The sequence below is a fragment of the Porites lutea genome, chromosome 7 (genome assembly GCF_958299795.1).
Source record: "Porites lutea chromosome 7, jaPorLute2.1, whole genome shotgun sequence".
Classification (NCBI taxonomy): domain Eukaryota; kingdom Metazoa; phylum Cnidaria; class Anthozoa; order Scleractinia; family Poritidae; genus Porites; species Porites lutea.
This window is the reverse complement of record NC_133207.1, coordinates 29,837,216-29,862,537: the sequence shown is the minus strand read 5'-3', so window position 1 is coordinate 29,862,537 and position 25,322 is coordinate 29,837,216. Positions and strand designations below refer to the sequence as shown.

Genomic DNA, 25,322 nt, shown 5'->3' with positions numbered 1-25,322 from the left:
AGTTCTGTAACGAGTGGCTCCGCTTCGAAGTCTAACCCCTTACCCTTTTATATAACATTTTTCACAGAAAAGGCACTCCTTTTGTATACTTTATATTAACAAATGGTTCCTCTTTGACATACCTAGTTAATAATTTTAGATCCCTTTTAGCGGCTGCAAATTCACTGTCTTTAAAATATGCACAATCGTAAAAACAGAACGTTTTCTCGACGTTTTCACAGCCATAAAATGCATCTCCTGGCCCTTCCGGGCCTTTTTACAGACCGCAATGACTGATTTCCCTTTCCTTTCATATAATTCAACTAGTAAAATCCCTACCCTTTCATATACCTGTAGCCTGGTATAGACCATTGTAAGGATTACCTCCCCAGGATATATCTACACTGTACCAGATAACTTTTCGTGTCGACACGTAAAGCTATCAGTTATAGTGTGAACAGCAACGGCCCGGGACTGCGACATGCCGTTCAAACACATTAGGCTGATTTAGCAACAGAACGGGAATGTTGGTTGACGACTGCGCGCGCAGTCTGGCTTGACCAATGGCAGAGCTGCAAATTGCGCACCGGAAGTCGAATTTAGTCCTTACCGCGCGCTTTCCCGTCGTCAAATGACGTTCCCGTTCGTTCCCGTTCTGTTGTGTTACAGGCTTCCCTCCTACTTATTCACTTCCGCTAGGGTCTGAAAACCTGTTCTAAGTCTGGCACAGAACCTATCCAACATGTGACGCTCCACTTTCAAGAGTCACGAAATCGCGCCGAAATTACCGATTTTACGTGTAAACAGAATCCCTATCCAGTAATGTGGTTACATAGCCTCATTGACAGGAAAAAGCAAAATGTCTGTGAGAGTCAAACATTTTACAGTGAAATCGCTGCTGAGAGTGGAAGGTTGTGGTTAGTTGAGAAGACATAAATTTACATGTTTCAGAATAATTATACATAATATGATGTTTATACCAGTTTCAGACATCTTTCAGTTATTGTCACTGTTTAATATAGATTAAGCCTGTGTACAGATGCCCCCCCCCCCCTCAAAAAAAAATTGTGAGAGGAGGGGACATCTGTACACAGGTTAATGTAAATTTGACTAGTTAAATTCAGACCTCTTGCAAAGTTTGTTTCACCGCCTTATGCAGAATTCAAGTACATGTAATTAGAATCAGAATGTGTATTAGGGTAAATACCTTTGCGCTAATAAATTATGCTCATTATAGGCATAATTGTGCTGCATTTAAAATGCCTGTTAAGATTTGGTACAAATTTGGTAAATTCTTTGGTACTGTGTTTTAGAGCTCTCACAGCAATCTTGTAGATGAAATTATCTGTATGTTCTTTCTTCTCATTTTCCTTATAAACTATTTGTCATACACTGCTAGTAGAAGTTTCTTTCCAGAAAAAGGAATTAGCTAATACAAAGATTGAAAATATTCAGTATTGAACCTCCTGGAAGGATGTCTTTACTACAGAAACCTTAATCCTTGGTCTATGGGCCAAAGAATAAGGACACCTCTGTTCTGGAAACCAAAAACAAAGAAGAAATTTGTATAAAATCCCATGGGGTTCTGCCATATATGGGCTATATAGGTATGCGCCGCTGTGAACGGTATGGTTTTGAAGCAGTTTAGTCTGGGATAGGATATCAAAATCAGAATAGAATACGGTATCATTTTTCAAGGAACTGATCAACTAGTTGAAAATTTTAGTCAAGACTAGGGAAACCAGGAGTTAACACTCTAATTATAATCTAACTGCAACTCAATTTAATAGCTAAAAAGCATTGACCTCAGTAGCTTCTGGAAAGCAGCGATTCTAGGATATGTAGTGGATTGGGGAGTTTATTCTAGTATGGGGTAAATAAATTAACCTAAACTAGGGCTTGTATAGGCTAAGAGGGTTCCAGTGGCACATCCCACTAAAAGATTTCCAAAAAGTACCCCCTGGGCATAAAATATAACTAGGACACACACACAAAATAAATAATAACTAGAACACCTGCTGTCTGTAATAGACAGTCCACTATGATCTAAAGATGCAGTGAAACCTCTGCTGTGCAGACACCCACCAAGACACACACTGGTGTTTGTGTGTCTGCTAAATACAGGTTTAATATACAGAAAATATGGGAACAAAGTATAGGAATTATACACTTTTATGTCTGCTAGTACAGGGTATCCCCTGCCTCATACCCCGACACCTCTCTCTCATTAAAAATTTGTGTGGAAAGGAAGGTGGTAAGGAGACAATGGGCAAGATGTTGCTTCTCCTTTCTTATTTGTCCTTCCCATGGTATATTGCACTTCATCATCAGTCACTTGCATTTTGCAATTGCCTCAATGCAACATAGAAAGTGCCTGGGGAGGAGGCAGGGGTGTCCCCTTTATATGAGGTCTACTTAATACAGGTACAATTCCTGCCTTCTCTCTATAGACCTTCCCTACACTCTGCTCCAGTGAGCACACAGTGAAACAGAGTCTCCTCTTTTTCTGTAAGATTGTCAAGACCAAACACTCACCCTTACAGGCAGCCATCTTATCTACTTAGGGAGCAGGGGATGGTTTAGAAGGAGGCAAGAAAAAATTGGCTGGACAATTTCATATAAATCACTGTATTTTATTCCGTGACCCAAGCCTAGCCTACAAGTAAGCTCATCATTGGAGCATGTAGTGAGAAGTTATGCCTGGGCACAAGGTATATATCACTGGTAAGTGTACACCTCCAAGGCTGTGGTCTATGAAAAATTCTAGGCAGCCCTAGGCTCTGAACCTGTGAAATCCAGGGTGCCCAGCATATGATTTCTGATTTCTATGTAAAAACTGAGATTTCCTAGTCTCCTAGAGGCGAAAAAAGGCAACAGGGGACACTGGGCACTGCCAGAGCACAGCCCTGACCGCTACTAAGATGACAATAACAAGAGTCTTGAGGTATCCATTGTACCACCACTTGAGCCAACTCGACAAAGATAATCCTTCCTAGTGGCAACATAATGTCATTAACCATTTTCCAAGCTGTTGCCGCATACTGTAATCTGTTAAGTTCACCAGCTTCTGAAATACTCTTAAGTCCTTCTAATAACTTATCCCACTCAGATGGCCAGTTTAAGTTCTCTGACCTGTGCATGGGATGTACCTCTTCCAAAACTGGAGCTTTCTTTGTTGCCTTGTCTCTTACTGACTAAGATTTTGTTTCCTTCAAGAATGCCTCTGCAAACACTGGTAGATTTCTATAGTTTCTAAGAAGCTCACTGAAGAGAGAAAAACAAACAAGCATTGCTTTTGGTTGGTTGGGAAAAAAATCATAACAAGCTGTGGGATCATTTGTTATTTAAGCTAAATAGCATGATCCCATGGCTAGTTAGTAGTTTTTATGCCTGCGGACCAGTCAACCATGGCACTTTTACAAAAAAGAAGGAAAGAGAAACAAAACACTTTATGTGTATGTCTAAATAATAAGATTAAGTTCAGGACTCACCATTTTTCTTTGTATTGGGCCTGATATTTGTTCAACATTTCTTTCTGTTCCTCACCACTCATTTCCAGCCCAGGGATCTTGTCCAGTAAAGTTCTGCAATGTTGGAGCTTTGAGCGGAAAGTATTCACCTACAATATTGATATTGAACAACATATTTATTATTATAATTCTCTGTTGTTGAAGAAAAAAATTAAGCATAACCAACCAAACCTTCCTCCAGCTTCAAAAATTTGCAGGGCTGCCACCAAGATTTCAAGTTGCTGGGTACATAAGTTCACAAACAGCTAGGGATTTCTTTTGGTTCTATTTTTCTTCTATTTTCCTATGAAAGTAGCTGGGGGCTACATTCATAGTAGCCGGAGGAAATCCCCGGTCCACGCCTCTTAATGACAGCCCTGAGTATGGACAGTGGAAGTGTGATATTTCCCACATGATTGCATTGCACCTATAACTTGACTAACTTGCCATGTCAAAACATGGCAGATTGATTTTGATTGGTTTATTGTCTTAACATTTGCATAATTATGTATAATTATGAGAAATTTTAGCAGGATTGTTGCTTGATATTCAACGGATCACATTGGTGGCCTGCTTGCGTGGAGTTCAAACATTTCAATAATCTTTATCGTAAACAGCAAAACTGCCCTTGTCTTCAAAACTGAATGGCTAAACTGAACTGTGAATGAAGAATCATTGCTGAGAGTCGGTAGGTTTTTCATTTAGAGCTACTTTGTGGTTGCCACAGTGATTTTGTTTATGCGAAGTTTCTGACACCAATGTCATCTTGTCATTTGACCTTCTTGCTATTTTCACCATCAAGTGTAATGATTTTGTTAGCTTTTCTTTTTCGTTTCATCGTTTTCTTCGTTAATGACCAAATAGCTTCTTTTCAATTAAAGGAAATTTTTGTGTTTTTTAACTAAGTTTTCTGTGTGTGTATTTAGGTAATGGTCCAGATAAGAAGGAAAGGACCAAAACGCAGTGAACACGTCCGAATGCAAAAAGGTGCTAACTTTACTATTGTCTCTACCATGGTTCTGATTGGTTTAAACATCAAATTTTACAAAATCTTTGAAAAGCAGCATGTATATTAATCCCTTTTTTTCTATCCAACTTCCTTAAAACAAAATCTTGTCTAAGTAACATAGAAATCATATGTGCGGATCGTGTAAAATTGTGAACATTTCTTGGCCATTGTTTGCAACTCTTGTGATTGGTCGAAATGTTTTAACACAAAAATACACCCTTTAAAAGTGGAGTTCAAATACATTTTCTTTCATAAACTGCCTTTTTGTAGATTTATGCATTCTCTGCGTAAAAATGAAAACATTTCTATGTGAGGAAAGCGTATTGCGCCACAATAAAACAAATTGCTTCCCTTCTTACCTGTATCATTACTTAAATCATTGCATGATTGTGACCGAGTTTGAATTACAACCGGTTCAGAGTACTGAAATGCATTTGATAGTTTGAACGGTTAACATGAATTACGATCGACAAGAGTAAAGCAATTCTGTCAGCTGTTCTGTATCATGTAGACATTTCCAAACAATATTTCTTGGTTTGCCACTTGAAAATCGTGTTTTACTTTTGGCATGAATTAAACAAAGGAGTAGTGACGTCACTGAACAGCATTAACGGCCAGTTGATTCAGACGTTACTGAGGGAGTAATAACGACTCGAAGTAATCGGATGAAATTCAGGATGGGTCAAAGTGACCTTAGATTGGTCCACGGCCTTGTGCTTGTGCTTGAGCTTATGTCAACCCCGTTTTCACTAGTCAAAGCTACGACATAAGCATAAGCACAAGAAGAATGAACATGTCCGTTTTTCTTGTGTTTATACTTATGCTTATGTCGCCGCAGTTTTCACTTGCTTACACATGTGCTTGTGCTTATGCTTATGCACCAGTGAAAACCAGGCTTAAGTGAGGAATAAATTAAAAACTGCATTCTTTGTTACGCGCTGTAGCTACGAAGTACGGAGTGAGAAAGAAAGAAATTGAAATATAAACTTTGCGTAGCCTTTGTTTCTCAGTACCGCAGTCCAAGTGGCAGGGTATTCCGCAGTTACTCCCTCAGAAATTTAAAAGACGGGAAAAGGTGAAAATGGGTGGCAAAATCTCTTTACATCCCCATCACTGCCACCGAAAAGTTCCATTCATATATTTGAACTACTATTAATAGCCGCTGTGTTAAACTCTTCGCAGTTATTCCTCTTAAAAGACATAAATATTTAACAAGCTACCTTCTTAGTTAACTCTTGGGGATCACTAGTCCTCTGTAACGCTTGAATCGTTTCAAATATTACAGGAAGAAGGTTAAATTCTTTGGCAACATCGATTTCTTCGGTTTCATAGGAAGCCATGTTTCCTTCTTACATGTATTAAGTCCCAGGCCTTTCGGAGAGGTTTTGAAGAGAGGTAACGCAGCTGGAGTGCCATGGACTGGATTTTATAGCATTTTATAGTTGTAAGGCCGAAGTTGACCTTATTTTGATACAAACCTCCTTTGTTTTCTTATGAAAGCTACGCTTCAAGAAAAATAATGGTTAGGATAAGAACAACATGATTATTACATAAAAAAGCAGGAAGGTTTGTATCACTGACAAGGTCAACTCCAGCCTCGTTTCCATCTTTAGTCAGCAGTGCATGTAAAATCATGTAAAATGGGCTTTTAGTATGTTCCAGGACTGAGGAGTTCGAAATGAAATAGTGGGGACAATGCAAAAGACAAGCGAGCAGGAAAAGATTGGGGTAGGGAGAGAGCTAGGGCGAAACAAGGGAAAAAATTCCCTGATCCTGACTCTTCCTCCTCGCTCTCTTCTGCAGTTTTTCCTCTGCTCTCCATTTCAAACCATCTGAATAATACCTGGAGCAGGCCATAGTGCGAAATTAAGACAGCGTAAATGTGTCAATGAGCCATGAGTCACCTAACTCTAATTCAAGGTCTAATAAAAACTTACTACCCTGACTCATAACCCAATAACTCAAATTAAAGATTCATAAAACCAGCTTTCAGGAATTTCTGTTTCTAGCCCTATTTGGCAATTGTGGATAGCAATGCTTTTTGGGCTATTTCATCCTCACTCCTCTTTTTTCAACCATCACAGCCTGTAGTCACAGGCAAAACCACCAGAACCTTATTCTCAAGCAGATCTGCTGCCCAGGGGTATCTGCTGCTTTCTGAAGACAATAAACATTAAATCATTGAGACCCTCTTAGGTTGGGTGGGTGTGTGTAGTTACAAATGGTTGCATTTCAACTGTCTTACGTCACTGGAAATAGTGACGTACAAGACAGTTGAAATGCACCCTGGGTGCCAGAGGCTTTTCATGTGCGGTTTCTGGTTTCAGTCAAGTCTTAAAAAAGTGACCCATGTGAAAAGACTTTCCCGTGCTTTTTCTCATGGCTTCACTGCTCGTTTCTTTGGCCAAAGGCCAAAGACATGTCAGACTGGGGCCGACAAAGCTCCTTGGTACCCACTGTAATAATTGAAATGCAACCATTTGAATAACCATGACATGGCCTTTACAAGACAACAAAATGTGCAAAGAAATAATTGAAACAACAGTTTTACCATTTGCATCCAAATAATTGTTATGTTAAATAAGGTAACTTTTTCCCTCACTTTGAAGTAAACTTCAGAGGTAATAAAAAATATATAAGAAAAGACAAAGTGCCAGGTGCAATTTCCAGAGAAAATGACTGCTGTGGATTGAATTCTGAAATGAGACCCTTAGTTATTCTGTTAGTATATTTTGCTGAATGTCCTTCTTATATTTTTCATAATATTATTCTTTTCTGGGAATCTTCTCTTGGGATCCTTCAGAACCAGTCAAATCATAAGGGAACTAAAAAAGAAAACATTTATCCCCACTAGATGGTTTTCTTTTTACATTTAAATCAAAGTATGGATCACTTTTTCCCTCCCAGTTATTACTGTCTCTTGTTCTGCAAGCATACTGGGTGCAAGAAATATAAATGAGATATCAACATGTAAGCCAAGCTGTTGTCTGACCCTTCCAAGTGACTTTCCATTTTTAGATACACAGTGTCCCCAATCATGGCATTATGACTGACAAACTCAATTTATCACAAATATCTGCAGTGACAGTGATAGTGAATTACCAAGATCTTTAAAACTAACTTATGGCTTTTAAGCAAATGGTCTTAGGAACAACATATTATTTTCCCTGACAGTTTTAAAAGTGTGTAAGTTCAAGAGATGCAGTCCTGCAAGCCAACAAAAATATTGTGAAGCCACAAAAGCATGGATAAAAAACCACAAGACCTCACATCTACACATGAGCACTTGAAAACTCCTCAACCACACTTCATTTCAATAACTGAAAATTGGAAAAAAAATTAAGTTACATATTTTGGTTTGTAGACACCCCTTTCTCACTGACAACAAAAAATCAACTATGTATCACGGATTTTGCGTAAGAAACAACCAAATAAGTCCTTTAATACACTATACAATCATTCCAGTAAAATACAGAGGTGTTATTCGTGTTAAAACTCCATTTCACTATAGACATAAGGAGTCATTTATAATGATATTACCTCCCCCTACCCATTTTGACAAGATACATTTCGCTCAGTGACTCGCCCAAAACTACTGATGAACACCGCTTATATCTTTATAAAAATTATAATTATCATAGTTCATTTGAGGCAGGCAGAAGGAAGAATCATCCATTCACCTTACTCGAGAATACAAGAAATGTTCAAAATTAAGTGAGTCGCTGATATAAACAGAGGTCTGCATAAGCCACTCTTCGCGTTCGATATGTTTTCTTGTTGAACAAAGTCTCCAATGAATGGCGTGGACATCCTTCAAGAACAGAAACAAATCGCGTGTGATAAAGTCCAGCACGAGAGTCGGACAATCCAAAGAATTAGTCAACAAAGCATACATACATAAGGAGAATACAAACGAGACTAGCGAAAATTATCCATTGATCTTGCATTCCGATTCGAGCGCATGATCGCAGCGTGATCTTTATGCACAGAAGTTCTAGATCAGAGTACAAGAGCTCTTTTCTTTGAAAGGGTTTTGATTGCCCGGAACGCCAGTCACCAGAGGATCTTCTCGCTGGATTTTTTCCACGTAGCTTTTCAGTTCGTTTGCGGCTTCAGACACTTTGATGCGGCGCACATTCTTTTCTGTTCTAAGCTGATCCACTACGATTTTCTGAAGTCTGTAGGTCTCACTTGTAGTAACATACGACATTATGAAATCCAAAAGGCAAGGAAAGGCCTGCTGAACGCTTTAAGACTGTGTCTGTCACCTGGAATACTTCTCTTTCCAACAGTAGGGGTGATGCTACAGCCGCTACAGAGTCTGATCTTCACACACAACACATAAAATGTAAGCCGAGCAGTGGGTGAGGTTTCTTACCGAGTATGAGCAGTAAGGAAAACGGAACTAGTACGAAGATTCCCGAGAGTTTACGGAAACTGTCGAAGATCGCCGTACACATGTTAATACATTTCAAAATTGTAATTTACAATTCTCTTCTTTAAATAACATTTTTGATAGAATTTGTCTAAAGGTTTTGATGAAACACTTGCAAAAAATTAAAAATCTAACGATCGTGTCAAAGGATCTAGGAGGGGTGTGTGTGGGTGTGTGTTGGGGTAAGGGTCCATGACTCACCTTTTCTCTTTTGTTCTATGTTAACTAAAAAAAATTTTAGTTTTTAAATGATAATGAATATGCTGCTACTTTATCTTAATTACAGGTGTCCAGGTGTGACCCAAGATCCTTTACCTCAAACCCTGACCTTAATCAATGCACCTTTGGTCACACCTGGAACATCACCTGTAAATTAACCCCAGCAACTCATCAAAGGCAATAAGCATTTGTTTGTGAGAGTTTTTAGAGCAAGCCAAATCATGTCAAAATGGCTGTTATTCTCCTAAATCCTGGTCTCAAAGATTTTTTTTGAGCCTCTTCTTAAACAAAAAGAATTAAGAAAACCTCTGAATAACCAGTATATGTGCTGTGGTTCAATTCTAACCTTAATTTAAATGCTATTTTGCCTTGTTTTTAGTTATATTTATAAAAGGAGTTTGAACCACTTGATAAAATTTAAAATTATTAAAATTTAAAATCAATACATTTATACTAATTTATTTGTATAATGAACAAGAGTAAACAAGTGTCACATATTTGAGTATTAAATTGTTGAATGAATATAAAGTACAAGAGTACACCAGTGCCACATATTATAATCATTTATATTAATAATTTCCATAATTTTATTACATAGACATCTCCTTGATAAACGAAATTAGATGACAATAAATAAACAATTAATTAATGATATATTTCACAGTAGGTTTCACTCTATATCCAGTAGAGCATTTTACAGTTGTGCACTTAGTACCTTAACATTAGAGTGAAAGTGATGCTATGATTGACTTTTTTGGATATAAACTTGGTGCTTTCTTACGGAAACTAAGCCAAAAAGCTGACCTGATTTACACAAGAAAATAAAAAGGAAGAGTAAAGTCCTTTTCTTACTTCCACCATTGAGAACAACTGTTGGTTAAACAGAAAAAGTTCTTTTTGGCAACAAAATTGCGTGAGAAATATGCAGAACCGCAACAATAGTTACTTTTCTTGTGGTCTTACAACTCACACTAACTGAATAATGCTCTATGAAATATTATTGTAATGGACTAAAATATAAATGCAAGTGGGATGATTTCGAATCATAACATCCTTGGAGAAAGAAATGTTCAGCTCTGTCATGCCCTTTAACTTCAATGGTAGGACAAAGAAAATATAAGGACCTATCATTTTTGGTGAGGCTGGAAGAAAATAGTCAAAAATCCACCAAAGTAACGCAAATTAAAGTAGATGAATATTGAAAAGTTGCATAATTTACTTCAATGATCAAAATTTACAAATGTCACTCTCGATTCTAAAAGAACTTAAATGCCCTTGCAGAGTGGAGCCATGTACTTTTGCGCCTGATTGTAATAATGAGGGGGCGGTATATTGATTGGGGTGGTACCCTGAAGGGGTGAGGGAGGGGGGGTTGCACTGTAACTGATTTATTACCCTTCAAAACCCTAATATCAAAAGGAAAATTTTCATTTGCTGCCCCTGTACATTTTCTATAGAAGTAGAAGGGAAAAGTTGTCAAAAGTACTGATTAAATTCATCTTATTTGATCATGTTTTTTTATATATTTTTTTTTCTCAGACCACTGTGTTTCCATATGCACTGAGACAAAGAAGAATTTGACACTGGGCACTCTTACAGACTGAACGGTTAAAACTTTGCAGAAATTGTACCTTAACACAAATGAACCAATAAAGGTAAATATGATGAAAGTAAATATGCCCCCCCCCCCAAACACACACAAAAAACGAACAACAACAACAAAACTTTTTGTAAAACCACTCAAGAAAGAAGGGGCTAAAAGTAACCAAAAAAAACTGCAAACTTCTGGGCAAAAAACTGAAACAACGGCCTCAAAAAAAAAACAAAAAACAAAGACACCAATGCACCCTTACCCCTTGTTCTTTGAAGAATTCCAGCACAAGGAACTGATGTAACTCAAGTTGCCTGAAGTGGTTGTTATTTGGTAGCTACTCCCAAAGAGCGAAAAATCTCTATAGATTTTTAAATTACAATCATTTAATCCATTAAATTATGATATACGTGAACTTACAGGTGTCCAGTAAGCCCACACAAGAATCAATTTCATGGAAAAACTGTTTGTATAAATACAATAATCTCGTTTAAATTTAATTCACAATCTGTTGGCTTGTTTTCCATAAGATTAAACGTATGCGGGTTTCTTGAGTACATCTGTAACAGGCAAATAAATAAGTCTTCCCCAGAGCTAAGTTCCAACGTAGGTCAAAATTCGAGGTCGGTTGCTACTCAGATAGTTCTTTGTTTACAAAGTAGACAGATCACAAAACCACATCTGGATGACTTGCAATAACAGTAAAAGCAAAACTCGGGTGCAGATAAAAAAAAAATGTTTAAACAGTAGATCAGACGATAAGTTTTCAGTCAAACTGCAAGAAAAAGGAATTAAGGCGCGGGACAAGAACCAACGAAAACGAAAGATATCCTCAAATGCTGCACACCAATGCTCTAGGCGCCAACAGTCAACAAAACACAAGCACACGCACACTGCATATATATAACTGTTGTTCGACGCTAGAATAAAGTACACGAAGACTTCTCTTTGTAGGGATTCAGCGAACTTGAAACTCCAGTAACCAGCGGATCTGAATTCATATTTTCCTCGACATACTGGGCGAGAGCTTGCGCTGTCTTGGATACGGGAGTGCGAACAAAGTTAGCCTCCAATCGCAGCTGTTCGACGTAGCTTCTGTTAACACTTGCTGGTGAAGCCATGATGATTTTACTCCAAAAAACACAAAGATCGCCTCGATAAACTTGCAGAAAGCTTGAGAAAAATGAAACTGACGACAGGAGTTCGAAACCACAGCTCCGACAAAAGACGCCTGTAAAATCTCATTAATAATGAACGACTTGGGAACCAAGCTTGTTGGTATCAGGGGAGTAGGGACAGTCTGTCCGACTCATTAAGGAACCGCCCCTGAGATGCCAGGTTTTTGTTTTTTTTTTCCTTAATGTTAAAAAACTCTTTAGTTTATTGAAAAACCGTTTGCTTTTCATTTAATAAAAAAATGGTAGCTGTTTAAAAGCGGAACCTCCCTATTCACGTTATCCCGAGCCCCTCCCCCAGCCTGCGCAAGAGTAGCAGCCCTCAGTCCCCGCCAAGCCCCCCAGGGTGTCCTCCAGCTTCTGCATTCCCGCTTATTCCCCCAGTTCCAGTGGCGCGCGCTGCGGCTCGAGGGTTCTGTTCCTCGCGGGTTCATTTTGAACAGTCTTTTCTCTCTTTCTTTCATTCTTTGCTAAAAACATGTCCAAGAGGGCCGGAGAAGTTGAAGATCAAAATGATACCAAGAAGCTGAATCCTCAGCTGGCAGATCCGATCAACATAACGAAGTGGATCGAACACAACAAAAGCTCATTTCTCCCGCCAGTATGCAACAAGATGATGTGAGTAGTCCTCGAGTTGGCGTAACTACAGCATCATGTTATTTTAAGGCTGAAACTTGACTGTTAAGAAATTTATCTTTGATTTCAGGGTATCCTTAAGAATTTCTTTGATTTGGTGGATACATGTTATGTTATCCCAAATATTGTTTAAGTTAATCCTGAATACTTAGGCAAGTTTTAATTCAGTTTACGGTCAATTTTTCGAATGTACCGAGCAGAATGTATGCTTTAATTTATGTACCTAAGCTTTGATATGTAGATCCTCCCTCTATCATTTCTCCAAAACTCAAGGAAATAATTTGACAAATATGTCTGAAAAAAATGGTATGATACAGCAGGACTGCTTTGCAAACATGCTTTTCACATGTCCAATATACATATCTTTTATGCTTGCAGCAATATAGAGAGAGCTTATGTGATCAACACAGAAAATGTAAAGATATATTGCATTTTTAGCGGTCGGAAAAGACATCTGCTAATTAACAGAAATTATATCCTAAACTGCCCCACTGGGATTTTTTGATAATTGAATGGATTAACACTTTGGTATTTCTTTTAGCTAATTATAAATATTGACACAGCGCCATGTAGGCATTATTAGTTTGTGTTACTTTATTGTATTGACTAGTGAGCCGTGCACACCTAGGCAAGCAGACTCTGTCTGTACCCAGACTCCTTTGCTCTGTGGACGTTGTTCCTGCCATTTTGTTCAGATTTTGTTCCGTTGTTTCTATTTACCTTGTTGACTGGCACAGCAATTTATCGCAATCAGTTTTAATTGTGCGTGTCCAATGGGTGTGTCTGGGGGATGGGGATCTAAAATGGGTATAGGAACATGGGTGGATTAAAATCACCATAGGATACCTCAGAGCATTAATGACTAATAATAATAATGTTCTTCCAGCTTCAGTCCCTGAAACATCATTGCAACATAGCTGTACAAAAATCTCTCCTACCATTATGTATTTCAGACTACTTACAAATGGACAGACTTAGAACTGTGGGACTTTGCATTTTGTAGTTGTCTCCCTCACAGCCATTTTAATGTAATCACGCAATGCTTCTATGGGAAGGTGTATTGCATAATGATACTACAGTGGCTGCAAGGGAGATTTTCCCAGGGAGGGCAGGGGGCTCCGCGTATGAAAGGGGTGGGGATGCTTGTCGGAAATTTTGAAGTAAACCTTTAAAGGAGACCGATCTGGGCATAGCCCAAGCTTTTTTTGGCCCCTAAAAGAGACCATGTTAAAACACAGACAAATGTGAAAACTTGGATTATATGAATGGAGTAAATAAAACGCATTAAAAATATTCATATCAAATATATATTTTTATGTTTTTTTCGCGGGCAATCCTAAGGGAGACCTTCACAGCTAAAAATGATGGCATTTTTCCCAGAACACCCTAAGTGAGACCAAAATCCAAAATTTACACCCCTAAGCGAGCAGCCCCACCCATTTCATATGTGGAGTCCCTCCCCCAGGGAGATTTTGCAGATGTGGGTTCAATAGAAAGACAAGCAGTCTGGCCCCAGTTGTTCAAATGGTGGAAAACGCTATCCACTGAATAAATCTCTACCCAGTGGATAATGTAATTGGTTTCCCTAGTATCTGCTGGATAGGGATTTTCTCATGGATAGTGAGTGCTATTCAGCATTTGAACAACTGGGTCCTGTAGGGCTAAGTGGGAACCCTAATAAAGGAACTCTGTAACTAAGCAAGGGGCACCCAACAACCGAATGTTTCCAAATACGCCAGAAGTGTCTCAGATGATTTTTCCCTATGTTTTGGAGTTGCCCAAAAAACTATTTATCTGTTCGGATGTCTTAGGCGACCTTTGGTCGTCACGAAAGTTTTAGGTGACATTTTCATCTCATCCAAAAACGTTAGCTACCCTTATGGGTCCGGTCGAAAGTTTGAGGACATGAAGTAGCCTTGCTTTCATTAGAAAATTATAGGGGACGTTTTGTCTTTATACTGAAAGTTGTAGGAGAACTTTTTGAACAATAATCGCAATATCTTGGTATTAAAATGTGTGTAACACAACCTCCGAATTTACTCGTAGTAAAGCTATTAGAAAACCTTGCACAAAAAAAATTGATTTTAAGGGACAGAAAATAACTGCAAGTAATTAATACTAACAGATGTTTTACTTTGGTAGAATATTGTTTCTTAGCTAGTTCGGTAGCCACAAGAAAGGTAGGAGGCACTTTAAAACATTGAGCATTGCTTGGAGTCCTCAGTGCACAATCTTGCACTGAAATGAATAAGTAAATAAATAAAGTCAGTCAATGGAACAAACCTGCTAGGTTAGCATGTTGTTGTTCAAGGTCTTAATGTGTCTTAAAAAAGTACATTATTGAGGACAAATGAACAAAGATAATACATTGAATGAGCTACTTGGTGAAATGATATTATTTATTTCCACCGTGTTTAACCTATAAAACCATTAACTTTATAAATTATGCTTTTTCTGTTTCTAAGGTATGAGGCAGGGCAACTTAAGATAATGTGTGTAGGCGGGCCAAATGTAAGAAAAGATTATCACATTGATGAGGGAGAGGAGGTAATCAACTACCGGTTTATTAAGGCCCAGTTCAGATGTTGTGCTTCTGCCGTGCCGAACTTAATTGTAATTCGGTTCGACTGTAGCATGGCAGGAAAACAACTTTGATTCAGACGTCGTGCCAGAGTCGCACCAAATTCAGGATTTACTGATGCCTTGTAACAATTCTCCTCCTATCTCCCCGTGGGAATGCAATCTCGCCAAAATACATTAATATAATTTATGATTTTTGCTTAGCGCGGCAGAAGCACGGCGTTTGAATCGCTGCCATGCCAGAGCCGTGCAGCATGCAGCGTATGTCGAACTTAATTGCTTGCTGAACTTAATTCGAAAGTTTGATTCAGACGCCGTGCTTTTGTCGAACTTAATTCCTGAATTTAGTTCGGCACGGTAGAAGCACGACGTCTGAACTGGGCCTAAGTCATGTATTTTAATACTGGTAATTGAAGCAAAATGTACACATTTGAGGCAAGTTAAAAATCGTTTTGTTTTAAAGCAGTCGATTAATTCTTTAGCAAAGCTTCAACTTGCAGCTTTAAAGTTTAAATGGTTCACGGTGTCTATTATTTGTAGCCTAATAGTAGTTGTAGGTCAAAATAAAATTTAGGTCAAAGGGGTTTCAGCTTAGTCCTTTGTGTCCAAACCCTAATTTTATTGTTCATTTATATTATAATCAGAGCTATCAACGTTCTTATTCACATAGTAACTAGGGTTAGGAGACAATGGAAATTTATAATCAAACTAGACTGAACCATTTTAACCAATATACTTGAAGCTCATTAAAGTTTGAGAACAGCTCCGGATATATGTCCGCTGTAGTCATATTACAATCAGCAGGCTTTTGGCTGTCTGTCTTCAACAAAATTTCCTGAATTTAAAGACACTTTACTCTTTATTGACAATGTAGTTCTAGATCATCTTCAACAACTATTATGTGCTGATCAATAAATTTAAAAAAGATAATCAGGAATTTTTTTGCAGGGACATGTAAAATCAATATTTATTGCTTTGTTGATATTTATCTCATTAAATTTTAATAATATTATTATTGAATCTCTTGTTAGTTTTTTTCAATGATCAAAGGAGATATGTGCTTGAAGATTATTGAGAAAGGGAAGCCAAAAGATGTGATAATAAAAGAAGGAGAGGTAACGTGAATTCCATCTATGGTATCGTGTTTTAGCTGGAACACAGTTGGAACACACTTAAGTGGTGACAAGTCACAAAGACAAATCACTTCTTGCATACTGAAGAATTTGTCACCATGAAAAAGGTGTACCAAATGAAATCAGTTTGAATTTGTGCAGCTTGCCGCATACATAACTACATTGTAAAATAAGTAGCGGTAAAAGAGTGATGTGGGTTAGACACTAGACACTGTGCTCATTACCAGTAACAATTGTTGCTGTTAAAAGAAAGGAGTACTGTAAAATTCCGAAAATAAGCCCCTCCAAATATAAGCCCCCCTGGGGGGCTTGTTCTTGGAATTTGCCCTTGAATACATTGAAAATCAAAGTAAAAATAGTAACTTTCCTTCCCACTACAAGCTAGCTGAATCGATTTTGAAACTCAAATTTCCCTCCATACATAAGCCCCTTAAAAGGGGCCTTTGAAAAATATAAGCCCTGCAATTAATGGGGCTTATTTTCGGAAGTAATTGTATGGTATATAGCGTGAGAGAGTTCCTCAGGCAGGATAATATGCTGAGGATTTGCTGAGCTGATTTTTTTAATGTCCTTTTGCCTAGGTATTTGTACTTCCAAGCAGAATACCGCATTCTCCTCAGCGTAAAGAAGATACAGTTGGTCTGGTAATGAACCTCCTTAAATTTATTAAATCAACAATGTTTATCATTAAACATCAACAATGGATGGGTGTAGGGAAGGTGCCTGGACAAACTGAGTGAGCCGCAAATGAGCGCAGGAATCTCAGTGGAGAATTTTTCAGGATACTTACCCAAGGACATCCAGAGGGAAGGGAGGACTGGAACAAAAACAGCTAAAGACACACTAAGGCAACTTGAGTGAAAAGATTGATCCCAGAAAAAGTTATGTAAAATTAACAGAGCCCTGAAAATGCTCAAAACTACCCTATACTATAAGAGTTAGTGATGTAGACCACTGGCCAGCGTTGTCTCGTTTTTAACCTCTCCAAATGACGTTTATAGCCATATTTCATGGGATATTTTTTGTTTGCATTTTTCTTGTTTTTGTTGTTATTGTGCAGCATCCAGTATTACCATACCCTGCCCATCATCCTCTCCAGAGTAGTTTTGATTGTAATCAATGATTTGTACTTTGATCACAACATGTTGTGTGTGTCATAAACGATTTACTGTAACAGTGACTTACATTGTAAAGAACCTAAATTTCTCAGACGAGCACTTTTTCCTTAGGTTATTGAGCGCGAGCGACTACCTGAGGAATCAGATGGATTAAGGTGAGAAATAGAGTGATAAGGAACAGGTTGTTTGAGGGTTGGGAGTGATAAACTTGAAGTCACTATTTTGTATGCACCATTAATTCAGTTGGTTATGCCAATACCCCAAAATATTAATTTTCTTCTGAATCCTATCAGAACAAGGAAAGAAAAGATTAAAAAGCATTATTTGAGCCAAAGTGGCCCATCAGGTTGGGGCTGTTCTTGGTTTGCCCTAATAGTGGGTGGGTGGATCAGGCTGTGGGGGGGGGGGGGGGGAGGCAAAACTAGAGGGGCTGGGAGAGGGCTATTTTGACACAACCCCTTCAGTAAACAGCAGTGTTTACTAGAAGCTTTGACGGGCAAGTACCTTGTTCTTACTTTGCCCTAGCCAGCTGAATCAGGCCTTTACTGACAAAAATTTTCATGATAATTGCAGAGCTCAGTGGGAGGTGCAGACAGTTACCCAGTGTCCTGAGTGGGGAGGGTGAAAGTCTTGGTACTAAGGACATACTTAGCATAGGACCTGTAGACACTCACTGAGGCCATGTTTACATAAATTCCGTCAGATATGTGTTGCTTTTTGTTATCAAGTTTTGAATTAAACCAGGAGTCAGGTCATGTGTCAGATAATTTTCAGCTACAGTAGAACCCTGGTGACTCAAACTCTGAAGTGAAACCAAAAACAGTTTGAGTTAGCGGGAAATTCGAGTTATTGGGGTAAATTTCAGTGAAATTTTGATCAGGGGAAAGGAAATTTAGTTTGAGTTAACAGAGAATTCTAGTTATCCAAGTTTGAGTTAGCAAGGTTCTACTGTATTAATATTACTGTACTGAGTTAAATATTGTATAAAATTACTTTTATTTGTCAGGTACTTCTGTGAGGATGGAATGACACCTCTTTGGGAAAAATGGTTCCACTGTGAAGATCTTGGCACTCAGTTACCTCCAATTATCAAAGAGTAAGTTTGAATACATTGTGTTAAGCCAATGGCCTTGTTTCTAGTCTGTGGCAGAAAAGAGGGGGTTGAGACCCTCGCCTTGTTCACTCCTCACCCCCAACCATATTTTGGAAAAGAAAAGATTTGGATGGCTGCTTTTTAAAATTCTAACTGAAATGTTTGTAAGTCTTTGAGTCCTGTTGCCTTAGCTGGGAGGTTAAGGGCTTGTCACTTCTACAACTTACTGTTATGCAAAAGTTCATAGTTGTCCAATACTCCAACAAATTTATTCATTGCTTTGTTAAATTGTTTTGCTTTGTTCTTTATTGTTGTCATTGCTTTTGTACAGTATTGTAATGTGAAGACATTACAATACAATGCCAGGCATAAATTTGTCAGAGTATTGGACAATTAAGTGTCCTCCAAGAGTCCAGTAGAAGCCTTCTGGAAGGCACTGAGAAAAATATCGTAACAGTCTTGTTACTTTTTTTGAAATGATATATTTTTTTATTAAGATTTCTGTTAAGGGTTGTATCACTCTGTGTTTTATCATGATTTTTCTCCAGATACTTTTCATCCAAGGCATACAAAACTGGAATCCCAGACCCTGGTATGCTTATTTTACAATATATAATGTTTTGATCTGTTAAACCATAGGAAAAAATTTTACCCTGGTTTTAGCCAGGCACCCAGTACATTGTACATCTATTTTGTTGTGCCTGGTCCCTTGAAAAATAATTGATGCTAGGACTGGGACATAATAGGTGGCCTTGCAGTTAGGATGCTCCTGGTAAACTTGACTTTGTGTGCTTAATTTACCCCACAGAAAATATTGCAAAGGACCCTCCTGTCAAAGTCGACCTTACAACGGCAGTTGATAACCCCTTTTCCTTGAAAGAGGTTTGTGATCAACCAACCAAAGGAAATTTGTTCTTAACTATTTGATGTACTTCTTCGAATTTGTAATTATTTGGTCTGAATTTCGTTATATTTCAGTGGATTGCTGAAAACAAAGGTGAAATTGAATGTGGGACCAAAGAGTTGTTTGGTAAAGGAGAATTCAAGGTACAGTGCACCAAGTGAATTTGTATGTGTAATCAAATGGTGAAGAGTAAGGGCTCCGGAAATTATTACGATTTGGACAAAACACAAGTGAAATTATTCCTAAATTTCACAAGTATACCATTGATTACCTATTAATATCGTGGGTGACGAATTACGTTAGCAAGCAAGGATTTTGGACATGTTTATCCTGGACCATATCAGTCCACACTCTCATTGTCAACATGGCTTAAGTTGAGAATTTTCAGAAATTTTCGACAAAATACCTGCAAGAATCCTTCTCGATGTGCTCTTTCCTGTGTTTAGGCTTTCCTTATACAGCGTCTTGTACCCTGACGGCTTCATTCATAACATTTTAAAAACTTCGTTGCCATGTATCTTGGCACTGAGATGTACGGAAAGTTGCCATGGCAATTTTGTATTTTCACATGTGAAATTATAAATTAGCTCTGAAATTTCTAATCCATGCATCTCAACTGGAGATTGATTATTCTTTTCTGTTGGTTTTTATTATTGATGGGTAAACTCATCTCTGCAATCTTCCAGTACACATAGTGGATATTACATGGCCTTGTGGAGGTATGAAAGTTCTCTTCGAGTGTTGTTCAACATGAGAAGAGAAATTTGTTATTTCCAAGCAGCCATAAACATAAAGCTTTATCAAGTAAACACCAATGCAAAACCAAAATATTTCACTGAAACAGTTTTTGGTTGCAAAAGGCTTGAGTTATAATGTAACCATGGAAAAGGTGAACTTTTCACATGTGAAAATAACAATGTAGTTTTCATGTGGGAAGATATCATGTTTTTGCACAGAAGCTCACCTGATATTTCACTGGTGTTTATACAATAAATTACGTTTATTTTACTAAATAGCAAATTCTTTAATGAGAACCTTGAACCTCTTTTCTCATTTTCTTAGATTTTCATACATGGTGAAGGCGAACAGTCTAGTGAATGGGAAGGGGAAACATGGCTTTATCAAATAGTAAGTTGTAAGAATGAATGTCATTGGACTCATGGGACTTTGATAACAGTAATCATCAAAATAAATCATACTTTTATACACTTAACTCAGGGGTGGATCCAGGATTTTTCTTAGGACGGGGTGCGCGCCGCCACCACTATTAAAGGAAATGGCGTAACTGACTGGTGACGTAAACAAATTTTAAAAGTGGATACGATGGAGAAGGCTTTTGACTAGGCAATAACATAATGTGAACTGCTGAGAAAACATGTCAAACATACAGCAGATTTTGTATAACTGTGAAGCAACTGCGCAGTGTTAATATATTAGAAAGTGGCAGGTCATCTCAGGGGAGGGTGCGCACCCCCCTGCACCCTCCCCATAAATCTGCCCTATTAACTGTCTCTTATATTAGCAGACACCTATCTCCAAGACACTTCTCTAAGCTAAACACCTGGGCCCAGTTGTTTGAAGGCTGATTAGCACTAACCCAGGGTTAAATTTTAACCCAGGTTTCTTTTTCTTTTGTTCAAAAGTATTTTCCTGGGTAATTTCCTCCCTTCTTTTTAGAGCATTCAATCATCAAATAAATTGTTGGCAGAAAGAATAAAACTGAATTTGCTTCTAAAGCTTTCATATCTGAAATAAAATTTCGCACTAACGCTGGGTTAACTTAACCCTTCTTTGAACAACCCGGCCCTGGTGTAGGTCCCTTTTCTGTCATTTTTGTGTCATTTAACTGTAACTAAACTCTGCAAAAGACAAAAGTACATTCCTTTGGGATTGACAGTTGGAAGTGGTTCGAACAGGATCTGTCTTGGAGATTTCAAATGACGTAATCACTTTTTAATATTGTGGTGTTTCCACAGTGTTTTTCTTCTCAAAGCCTTATTCCAGATGGTTCTCCAAAGATTTACATAATTTTTTTTTCTTAACTTAACAGACTACAATGTGTTCCTTCTTGATAACATAAATGAACAAGTTTAGCCCTTGCTGTGTGAATTAACTTCATGTGGCATGTGAATTTTTTTTTTACTTAACTTGTAATTATCTGATATAGTGGTAAAACAAGTACCCCTAGTAGTCAAAAAGTAAGTGTTTAGTACACCTTTCTGGCATTTGTCACAATCCCTCCAATATAGCATGGAAACAAGACTTGGGTGAAAAAAAAAAAAAAAACTGGCAAAAATGGCACACAACAAGGGCCACAAAATGTCACCAGACATCATCATCAGGAAGGAGGTCCAGATACGCATTGAAACAAAAGTGATGAACAAAAAGACTGTAAAAGGAATCCTTAAACTGAGGCCTAAACGTATTGAAGAGATATATGCACAAGTTTGCAGTGGTACTCAAAATCTGTACTGGTTAAAGAGAAATGTACTTGCATGCATGTAGAGCTTGCTAGAAATAGCCTTTTTGGATTATACCCCCTAAACTTTGCTTTCATTCTAGAGCAAGTAATGCTGTTGCTTTGTGACAAATGCAGTAAGGTCTGTTAATAAGTCTTTCATTAAAACCTTGTCGTTACATACGTGGCCCAATAACAAATGGATTAAAAACATATTAATAATTTTCTCTTCAGGAAGGAGATGCAACTGTCACATTAAATGGTGAAAGCAAGGCTCTCTGCAAGGATGATGTTATTATTATTCCATCAGCTGCCAAGTTAGTCCTGGCTCATTTTATTTACAACTGCTCCTTAGTTAGTTTGCAATAGCTTGTCATACTAGGTGATCTTTTCTCTACCAAACCTGCATAGTCAGCCTACAGTTTACTACATCAATGGCTAGAATTGCTGGCAGGAATGAAAGTGTGACATGAAGAAAATTATTTAGAAAACAAACAAACTGCCAACCTTTTGGGTTTCAGGTAAAACCACACCTTTCTTGTGCTTACTCTGTGCTTTTTTTAGCTTCTGCTTTCTCAGTTTGGCTTCATAAGTTCATGCATCATAATTCCAGGGATGGATCAGGATGATTTAAAGTAGAGAGAAACTTAGGCTCAATTACCAGCCGCTGTTCGGGAAAATGAGCCCGCACTCATCCCCTCTCTTCGGGGAGGATCAAGACCGGACCCGGGAGACGGCGGAAATCAAGCCTAAGAGAAACTCAATAGCTGGGAAACCTTTTTTGTGGGAGAGGGGCAAATGCCCCCACCAAACTATCCCCAAGTTTGTCTTTGTGTATTCCGCTCTATCTAAAGAATGTTAGTTTCTCTCTTGTAAATTTTACTGTTTTTTTTTAATTTTTAGCTTTGCCATTCACATATTGAAGAGGCAAATTAAAAAGGATGCAGAAATACCCTGAATAAATTTTGTTCTGTTACACAATAGGTACACAGTAAAGAGATCCAAGGATTCCATTGGTATGAGTGTGGTTATGGACCCAATGGCAAACAAGTGAACACTGCAATAAACACTTCACTTTTATTTAAAAAAAATGGACACATTTAAAACACTTTTGAAAAATGAGCAACAGTGTAGCATGTAAATGTTATCTTACTCGATGGGGTTAAAAAATTTGTAGCCTGCTGTGCGGGGAATATATGGTGGCACCTGAGCACTAAAATTAGGGGGTTAGTGATGTGCAAGTCGAAGAGAAGGGGAGACATGATCTTGATCTCCCAACTTTGTTACTATAAATTAAAAGCCTTATGCCCAAACACCAATCACACCCTCTGCACTGTACTTTCCAGTATGGTTTCCTGAGAAGCAGGATCTAGGATCAGGCATCCTTGATCCTCAATCCTGGTTTTCCAGGAAGCTAGTATTTATATTTTATAATAAATATGGTGACTTCACTCAGGAAAGATGCAGTGCTTGCTCAACAGAAAAAAGAAAGAAATGTGCAGCTAGCCCTTCACTGCAGGCTAAAGTAGTAAAAGAAAAAAACTGATGATGGTATAGAAGCCAAACTTGCCCTCTCTCTCCTAGTTCACATTATGGATAGATTATTTGTCACTTTAACTTTGAAATCTGTGCATGAAATTGTATGGTGTTACCATTCAAATGAAACCTCTTCAGCAGAACTTATAGACACCTATTTAATGCAGATACACATCTGATCTTTTTATGGACAGCTTAACTGGTCCTAATGATGTCAAACATTAATAATTCACGCCTCTCCAATATGGCTACCAACACTCAAGTCTGTTCCTTTGAGGTTTGACAGAATGAACTATTTTTTAATTGTTGGTTTTGGAATTAGGTTAACAACAGTAAATTTTGTCAAACATTACCTGGTAAATATTTCCAAATTGTCAATGTCTTTTGTGACTAGCAGATGCTTGTACGATACTTTTGGAAAACCCTGGGTATGTGGAAATAAAGAGTTGTTACTGGTCGAACAGAAGTTGCTTGTTTTCTAAATGTGACCACAGTCTTCAATGACTTCTTATAGTTAGCAGAAAAACTCCTGCATTCCATGTTGGATGCATGGGTTCTACTTTCTGATGTTATTTTCACATGTGAAGATATCAAGTTTTTGTGCAAAAGCTCACCTGATATTTCATTGGTGTTTATATAATAAAGATACATTATCTAATGTTACAGGAACAAGGATTAAAAAGTTCAGATTAATGCAATAGAACAAGGAAGTATAAAAAGATTTGAAATGTAGGAAGGAAGTATAAAAAGATTAAAAGTAAAACAAGGTGTAAAATGTTTTAAGATGGAATCCATCAGGAAATTGAGTAATTTCAACTTTCAGTGGGCAAAAACCTTGTACCAATATAACTTGGACAATTTCGCATTCTTTTTTACATTTTTCATGGGTTATAGATGTAATAAGTTATCTGTAATAACACCAAAGACAATTTTTTATGGGAACCCGAGAAAATAACTGTCAAGTTTCACAAGAATTATGAAAACACAGGTAAAATTCTGAAAATTTCATTTGTAAGGTTCATTTTGTGAAATTTGACATTTATTTCCTCGGGTTCCCATAGGAAATTGTCTTTGGTGTTATTACAGATAACTTATTACATCTGTAACCCATGAAAAATGTAAAAAGAAGCGATATTGTTTCATTCTGGTACAAGGTTTTTGTCCACTTCACTCAATTTGCTGATGGATTCCGTCGTAAAAATATACATAGCATGGAAAGTATAGAAAGATTTAAAATGTTAGAAAATATAAAATAATCACTATACATAAAATCATCATAAAAGATCATAGTATTATTTAAAAACTGATCTTTTTAAAAATGTATTGTTAAAACATTCCGTCTTTACCTCGGGCCTATAGCATCCTTTGCATCTCAGATTGTATTTAAATCAATCTTCTCTAGTGGAAAGCAGACCTTTAGGGGCAGGTTATATGATAAACAATTTAAGAAACGGTCCAGATAAGAACGATAGCAACAACGGCAACGAACATGTTGGAATGCAAAAAAGGTGCTAACTTTTCTATTGTCTGCACTTACTTCTGATTGGCTTAAACAGCAAAAGTTAACAAAACTTCATAAAGCGGTACATGTATTCATTCTTTATACTTTCCAACCATCTTCCATATAACAAAATCTGGTCTCAGTTTGAATAACAAAGAAATCCTATGTGGGGAACATGTAAAATTGTAAACTTTTCTTGGCTACTGTTTTCAACTCTTGTGATTGGTCAAAATCTTTTAACACTTAGTCTGTTCACATTCCTCTATTTTTCCGTAAGATCGTCGAGATCGAGCGCTTTGCGTTACGGGCTGCCATCTTGCATGAGTTTCAAAACTACTTATGGCACGGGGGCGGTTTGGGAGGAAGCGAGAAAAATAGAGGGACTGTAATAACATCACTGCAGCTCGCGTTCAGGAGGCGTGACAGGAATTTCACGCCTTTTACCA

General features: G+C 37.7%; 2 protein-coding genes across 2 annotated transcripts; one reads left to right on the top strand and one right to left on the bottom strand.

Moving 5' to 3' along the window:
- Positions 1 to 2,450: 2,450 nt before the first annotated feature.
- On the bottom strand, positions 2,451 to 5,876 carry LOC140943123 (mediator of RNA polymerase II transcription subunit 9-like). The gene is made up of 3 exons (XM_073392183.1): positions 5,718 to 5,876; positions 3,471 to 3,598; positions 2,451 to 3,243 (listed from the first exon to the last, which is right to left on the bottom strand). Exons 1-3 carry the CDS (start codon positions 5,835 to 5,837, stop codon positions 3,174 to 3,176), a joined length of 318 nt encoding a protein of 105 aa, XP_073248284.1. The 5' UTR covers positions 5,838 to 5,876; the 3' UTR covers positions 2,451 to 3,173.
- A 6,392-nt stretch (positions 5,877 to 12,268) lies between these two features.
- LOC140943094 (3-hydroxyanthranilate 3,4-dioxygenase-like) lies at positions 12,269 to 23,832 on the top strand. Its single transcript, XM_073392152.1, has 12 exons — positions 12,269 to 12,535; positions 15,019 to 15,100; positions 16,165 to 16,248; positions 16,848 to 16,910; positions 17,496 to 17,539; positions 18,391 to 18,480; positions 19,026 to 19,069; positions 19,286 to 19,359; positions 19,456 to 19,524; positions 20,444 to 20,509; positions 22,074 to 22,156; positions 22,824 to 23,832. Exons 1-12 carry the CDS (start codon positions 12,396 to 12,398, stop codon positions 22,891 to 22,893), a joined length of 909 nt encoding a protein of 302 aa, XP_073248253.1. The 5' UTR covers positions 12,269 to 12,395; the 3' UTR covers positions 22,894 to 23,832.
- The last annotated feature ends 1,490 nt before the right edge of the window (positions 23,833 to 25,322 follow it).

What these genes read in the sequence shown, in the direction of transcription:
- LOC140943094 (XM_073392152.1), top strand. Translation starts at nt 12,396, where the DNA reads ATGTCCAAGAGGGCCGGAGAAGTTGAAGATCAAAATGATACCAAGAAG. An exon ending in AACTGGAATCCCAGACCCTG is followed by an intron (nt 19,070 to 19,285) that starts GTATGCTTATTT and finishes TTTACCCCACAG; the next exon opens with AAAATATTGCAAAGGACCCT. An exon ending in TTGGTAAAGGAGAATTCAAG is followed by an intron (nt 19,525 to 20,443) that starts GTACAGTGCACC and finishes TCATTTTCTTAG; the next exon opens with ATTTTCATACATGGTGAAGG.
- LOC140943123 (XM_073392183.1), bottom strand. Translation starts at nt 5,837, where the DNA reads ATGGCTTCCTATGAAACCGAAGAAATCGATGTTGCCAAAGAATTTAAC. An exon ending in CCCAAGAGTTAACTAAGAAG is followed by an intron (nt 3,599 to 5,717) that starts GTAGCTTGTTAA and finishes TCAATATTGTAG; the next exon opens with GTGAATACTTTCCGCTCAAA. An exon ending in GCCCAATACAAAGAAAAATG is followed by an intron (nt 3,244 to 3,470) that starts GTGAGTCCTGAA and finishes TTCTCTCTTCAG; the next exon opens with TGAGCTTCTTAGAAACTATA.